General features: G+C 39.7%; 1 protein-coding gene across 1 annotated transcript in view; it reads right to left on the reverse strand.

The window, feature by feature from the left end:
* LOC306768269 (uncharacterized protein) overlaps nt 1-6,552 on the reverse strand; it is a gene marked incomplete at both ends in the record, with an annotated part of 32,311 nt that extends 25,759 nt beyond the window's left edge. Inside the window, 3 exons of the mRNA XM_079256552.1 lie at nt 5,427-5,652; nt 5,828-6,074; nt 6,374-6,552. Of these exons, the coding sequence (XP_079112678.1) occupies nt 5,427-5,652; nt 5,828-6,074; nt 6,374-6,552 (652 nt within the window). The remainder of the gene's footprint in view (nt 1-5,426; nt 5,653-5,827; nt 6,075-6,373) is intronic.
* Nucleotides 6,553-6,877: the final 325 nt, after the last annotated feature.

Raw genomic sequence — 6,877 nt, forward strand, 5'->3', positions numbered from 1 at the left:
TGAAGACTCCAAAAATTGTGTGTTATTAATGTTATCAGTGCATCACAAAAACAAATCAGAACCATAAAGTTTTAAAGTAAAGTATAAAGTAATTGTAGTGTTACTGTAAAGGATTAGTCTGAGTTCATTTTGACTGATAAACATTTCTAAATTGTTAAAAAAAAAAGAACATTCTGGATTAACAAGGTGTTTCTCATCTCATTTCACATATAAACACAGCAAAGACAGGATGAACTTGTTCTCATGGTCATAGAAACATGCATATTATGTCCTGGTGTGCATCTGACAGGTTGCATGGATCAGTCTCAAGGCTTCATGCTTTAAAAAATAAATATTCTTACGACCTACATGGTAGGTTGTGATAAAAGATGAAAAGAACGTGATATTTTTTTTTAAATATCATGATTATATAATTGATTATAGATTGAAAATCATATAATTGAATTTCCCTTTGGGGATTGATCAAGTATTTTTCATTTAATTTAATTTCATTCATTAATTTTATTTTATTTTATTTTAAATGTACCAGAAAAACATCTATTTAAAAAAAATAGATGTCACTGACGTGACCAAACCTTGCTGCAAGCAAGTGAAAACAGAGTTTCATCACTGAGAAGTGGGCCTCAACATCCCAGGTCCATCAAGACCAAGTGCTCTGATGGTAAGGGAGTCACACGCTTGGTACACCAACCTATAAATGCAAAACTAATGAGTACACATTAGTATACAAGTGGTGCCACCACAGTATTGTTTACTTTAGCAGCACATACAAACAACGGCAGAAATCTGGAAACTCCCATAAGCAGGAATGTAGTAAGACTTTAAAATAATGCGCAGGATAATCCTTATTTAGTTAAAAATAAAGATAATGGCTCAAGTCTTCATTAGATGGGATGTTAGGTAGTAAACCATTGGGGGATAAAAATTGTAAACATTTGTTTAATTTTTTTGTCTGATTGTGTGGCAGTTTTATTCAGGGTCATGAATGTGACATTGTACTCATTCTGTCCTCATCAGTGTTGTCATCCTCTGCTCTAGACTTGGCCTGAGGTGGAGTCACTACATGCCTGTTCTGGTTTTGAACACGGTGTTGGCAGCATGTTGCAAATCCTGCATTTTGAAAGCATGATGACAGCTAATGACCCTGTCTGGAGGATTCATGTGGTTGATTGGGACAAAGGTCCTCTAGTGCTTTTTACAGGCTACATATGGTCTACGATGAAAAAATATATTTTGATGTTTGTAATAACACCTGTCACTCAAACATCAACTCGCTTGCTGCTTGAAGGTTAAAAAAAAAAAAAAAAAAAAAAAATTACTGCCCCCAATTTGAGAAGATCACAACCCTCTGTGTTCTCACTGTCTCCCCATCCATCATCCCCTCTGCGTCACTGACTGTTGATGTAATATTATAAGGCATAAACACATATGCTGACATAACAAACAACATCAGAGACATCATGATGTCCCCTTAATGAGAGGTACTGGGATCCCCTGGTGGGAGAACAAACCACTTCAGGCCATCAGCACCAACCGTACAAGTAATTTCCTGTTTGTCTGCAGAGTATGAAACAAATAGCTCAATAAGAAATTTTGAACTCAGATCCATTTGAGCTTGATGGATGGTCCATTACTTTCAGAAGACACCATTACAGACAAGCTTCAGTGGGTTCAATTCTATTTTTCAGTTGCTTTTCAATATTCTCACATTTCTTATGATTTTCAAGAACATCTAAAAAGAAAAGTTTTCCTGATAAATATATATTACGTGCAATCATGTGATAATACACAAATTCATGTTCTTGTAAAGATTGCCACAGATTCTTGTACTGCATTACATACAATTCCAATGTTGAAAAGATCTAAAAATGAGAATCCAATAAGATGAATTTCCTAGACCAATGTTCACAATAAAACTTATTAAACATATCAAATGTTCAAAGTGAAATCCTTCGCTCAACTAAAAATGTATGGAAGCAATTCTGTCTCATAATTCACTTTCAGAACTTACCTACATTTTTTATTCAGAAATAAAAATTGTTAATAAATAATCCAAAAGGCATTTTCATTTTCTTTTTTTTTTTCAAGACTACTCAATTTGTAACTTAAATAAAATGATAAAGAATAGGACATTTAAGATTTAATTTTCAAAACATGCCCCAGCAAACGTACCGACATTCAATTTAAAATGTCAAATGTGAACAATAAAACGCATTAGCAGAAATGCTAATGCACCCATATCTTTTGGAAAGTGGTAAAAGATAAAACCACCTGATATAAGCGGAAAACCATTTTTCAAAAGACGGGAATTGTGTTTAAATGCTATGTTGGTGTATGCTATGTTGGTGTAATGAGACTGTGTAGTCTCAAACTTATTGATCTGATATTAGAGAACAACACAGCCGACAGAAGAAAACACTGGATGATGATCAATAATTCAGAGGTCTGTTGGAGTTTGTAAAGCCTAACAATCTGTACAAACTCAAGCAGATGGGCAGATTACCGAGGAGTCTGAATTTATGAATAAACCAGAAGCGGCTCTCTCATCATTTGTGATAAATGATGAATTATAGAGCACTTTATTAAACACAGAAAATCTCACAGAGCAAAGAACTGATCCTAAAAGTCAGCAGAATGTTAAATATAATAATTTATGTTGATAAACAAATGCTGCTAAAAGATGTTAGCATGCCTGTTACCCCTTTGTAATTCCTGAAAACAACTTGAACAATGGGAAGGAGACACAAATAACCACAGAGACGAAACACCCACGAAAGCAAAGAAATCAGATTTGGAGGACAGACTATTCATATTGGATGTGAGTAATCACCATCTTTGTTTTTGTTGTATTATAACTGTATAGAAATATGTATAGTTATTTGTGGTGGAACTTGATTAAAAAAAATAATCTAATCAACTCGAAGCTTTGTAATTACAATGTCATCTCAATTAAACAGTAAATTCTATTTACAGCACACATTTCTTAAAGACAGGACTCTGCTGTCAAAACCTTGAACAACAAACCAGTTTGCACACAGTTTCCTTAAGTTTTGCACTGTTTTTTTTTTTTTGAAGACTGGACACATTTTTGTTCACTTCCACATACTTATCACTCATAGCACACTTGATTAAAAAATGAGCACTAGGAGGCCGGATTCGGACACTGCTCCAACACAACTGTCATAATTTAGACAATGCTTTAGAAAATACCCTTCTTTTGAAAATTTGTTTTGTCTGTTATTCTGTTTACAGTGTGTGTGTGTGTGTGTGTGTGTGTGTGTGTGTGTGTGGGGAGGGGGGGTTGTTTCAAATTTTAAACCAATACAACTGAAGGAGAGTGGAAAATGGGGGATGATGTACAATTTTCACACATCACACATAGAGACCAAACTTGATTTTAAAATGGGAGCAACAACAACAATTGTGTTTTCTTTCATGTAACATGGAGCCTTTAGCAGCTTCTGGATGAGCAGTAGCTGAGTGGAATGAGACCCATGATTTTCTTTTTAAGTTTACAGTGGAAGCTTTACTCAAGACACCTACAGGTAAATCTGGGCCTGTGGAACTGAGGTGTTCTAAGAGACTCCAAGATCAGTATAAAGTTTGAAGATGCGGGGAACTCCTGTAAATGGCACCAAACCTCAACCAGCAGAAGGACGTAAGTCACCTCCCCAAAATCCAGTGACACAGCTCCACATCTCCACCAGCTGTACATTATCTTCCTCTGGACTGAACTGGACTGTACCTACCTGCAGTGTGACATCTGTTTCTGACCTGAGTGAGTGACCTGCATTGCTGAAGTGAAAGAAGTACTTCCTACCTACAATTTAATGTTTCATAAATATTGGGATAGAAGGAATAGATATTTCAGTATTGATCTGCACATCACCACTAATTAATCTTTTCAGATAACTATTTAGATAAAAGCGTAGTTAAAGGGTCAGCCTGGGGCAAAAATAATCTCTTCACAGCTAAAATCTGTTTTTTCTTTTGTACTTATACATTTATTTATATATTATATTCAAATGGAAACTGTAAAATATTTGTATACTCTGTGCTCCATACAGAAATTTTCTTTATAGTGTTATATTTTTTAACATGGTGTGGGCTCTAGTGCCCTTTATAGTAATGAGAAAATGGGTCAGGGTGATGTCATACTGATCTCCAAACAATTTTACCATTGTTTTACTTGAATCAGCAGTAACGACTTCACTATCAGTCACCTCCTCATCAAACTTATCATGTGTCTACTGTGTGACACTCCATTTTGACTTCCTCCTCAGAAACCATTTGCATCACTTTGTTGCTCATTTTAACCAAAATCTATCCAGAACTTGGCTCACTGCAAAGGTTTTCATTTTTGCATGCTGTAAATAAGAGATGTGCACTCTGCAAGTCATTAGTTTATATTGAACGTCTGGATATGCCCAGCGTTGTTTTGTTTTGTGCAGGTATCCAGGAAAACAATGGAAAATGAGAATATTGTAATTGTCACAGGATTGGGAGAAGTGCAGGCTGTTGATGTGTTGGATAATTGTGCACTATGATTTAAGATGATTTCAGTTCTGATTCTAAATATTGTTTTATGATCTCCTTTATAATCCTATTTCAAAAAACCAACCCTAACAACACAAAGGTTATAATTTCAACCAGAGTATTTTTTTTTAATTTAGAGGTTGTTTTTTTTTATCTATTTAAAAGAGCTAAGTGAAAAAGTATTGATGCAATAAACAGATTTATGTAGTTCTTTTATGGATTTAAAACCTAAATATGGTAGTCTGCCAACTTAACACAAGAAGAAGGTGAAATGTCTTTAGCCAATGGCACCCCTAAATGATGAATGAATGAATGAATGAATGAATGAATGAATGAATCTTCATTTAGACATATATAAACACTTTGCTGCCCACCACTTTCAACAGACCGAAGCATTGGCTCAATGAGCCCCGTATTTCTAGTTTCCACGTGTGCAGGGTGGTAATGCACTAAAGTGTTTTCCGTCTGCTGAAAAGTCAAAGGAAGAAAGAGATGAAAAAAACTTAAGGTATTTACATAACTCCGGTTCTCTGAGTAATATGAGTGAGATGTCTCACTATGGGATGCATGCCTCTGTGCAGCTCTCAGAAGCATTAATCTCATTACACCAATCCTGACTGGCTGGTGAACGTGTCCATCTGCATCAGGTAGTGCCATCTACCTTAAATAGCTCATGCAGACGGCACTGCCTCATTCAAGATAAGCACTTCTTCTCACTCGCCCAAGCAAGAAGGGTTGTTTGGTGAGACATCTCACTCATGTTACTCAGAGAACCGGGGTTATGTAAATAACCAAAAGTTCTCTTTCATAATATTTCGCTCGATGTCTCACTATGGGATGTGGTAGCTCCCGTATTGCCAGACAAGCTTATCCAGCGTCCACCAACCTACAGGAAAGAGTCCTCAGGACGTCAAAACCGGGCGTGCTAAGCACGGGGCGGAGGACCAACTCGCTGCCCTGAACCGAAACTCCCCTGAATAAGGCCCACGATGCGGCCAAACCCTGAGTCGAGTGTGCTCGCAGGCCCCCAGGAGGCTGCAAACCCTGACTTGTATAGGCCAGAGCGATCGCCTCCACCATCCAGTGGGACAGGCGCTGCTTTGTGACGGGCTTTCCCTTATGAGGATTAATCCAGGACACGAACAATTGATTGCTCCTTCTGGAACTCTTATCCAGTTCCAGAAGTCTTATTCATTTAAGTGCGGACTGCACGAAGTGGACATAACAACCTGTGTTCTCCCGAGGAGAGACCAAAGACGACCAAGTCTATAGGGGATCAGGAGCCCCCCACCTTGGGCACAAAGGCCGGGTTGGGTCTCAAAATTACCCTCACATCCCCCAGGAAAAACTGAGCGCACGAAGGATGCACTGAAAGGGCATAGATGTCGCTAACGCGTTTTGCCGACGCCAAAGCCAAAACCAGAAACAACACTGTCTTGAGAGACACGTGTTTCAAATCTGTTCCTTCCAGAGGCTCAAAAGGGGGACCCTTCAGCCCCTCCAAGACCATGGCCAATTCCCATGGTGGGACCATTGGTCTGGACACAGGAAGAAGCCTACATGCTCCTTTCATAAAATGGCAGACCAGCAGATGTTGGCTTGCTGTCAGCTTTCCAAATCCCACGTGGCAGGCAGCAATAGCTGCCAAATACACTTTAACCATGGAGAAGGCTTTCCATTTGTCAATCAGATCCTGTAAGAATGACAAGATCGTCCCCACCGAGCACTGAAAAGGAATGTGGCCGTACTTGCTGCACCATTCCTCAAACACCCTCCATTTACAGTCATACAATGACTGAATGGAGGTGGCCCGTGCACTCTATATAGTGGAAATTACCCGTTGTGGGAGCCCCACAGCTCACAAGTTGTGCCACTCAGGGGCCAAGCCCACAGTGCCAGGCGTTCTGGGTGCGGGTGAAATACCAACCCTCCCCCCTGCAGCAGCAGGTCTCTGCGCAGCGGGAGCTGCCAGGGCTGCAAGCGCAGCAGCTGATATATCTGTGCCAGGCAGTGCATCGCAGTCCAATGCGGAGCTATCGATATCAGGTCGTGACCTGGTTCTCTCACTCTGAACAGAGTGTGAGGTATCAATGCCAGGGGAGGAAATGCGTAAAGAAGACCGGGCGGCCAGGCGTGCGCTAACGCATCAACACCCAGGGGGAGCATCGATGCTGTGCAGGGAGAAAAACATCGCGCACTGCGCGTTGTCCCAGGAAGTGAACAAATCCACAGTAGCCCGACCGTAACGGACCCAGATCTGTTGCATGACCTCCGGGTGCAGAGTCCTTTCCCCATAAACCGGCGCGCCCCTGAACAACAGGTCCGCACCTGTGTTCAGAGC

The sequence above is a fragment of the Telmatherina bonti genome (assembly GCF_933228915.1).
Source record: "Telmatherina bonti genome assembly, chromosome: 2".
Taxonomy (NCBI): Eukaryota; Metazoa; Chordata; class Actinopteri; order Atheriniformes; family Telmatherinidae; genus Telmatherina; species Telmatherina bonti.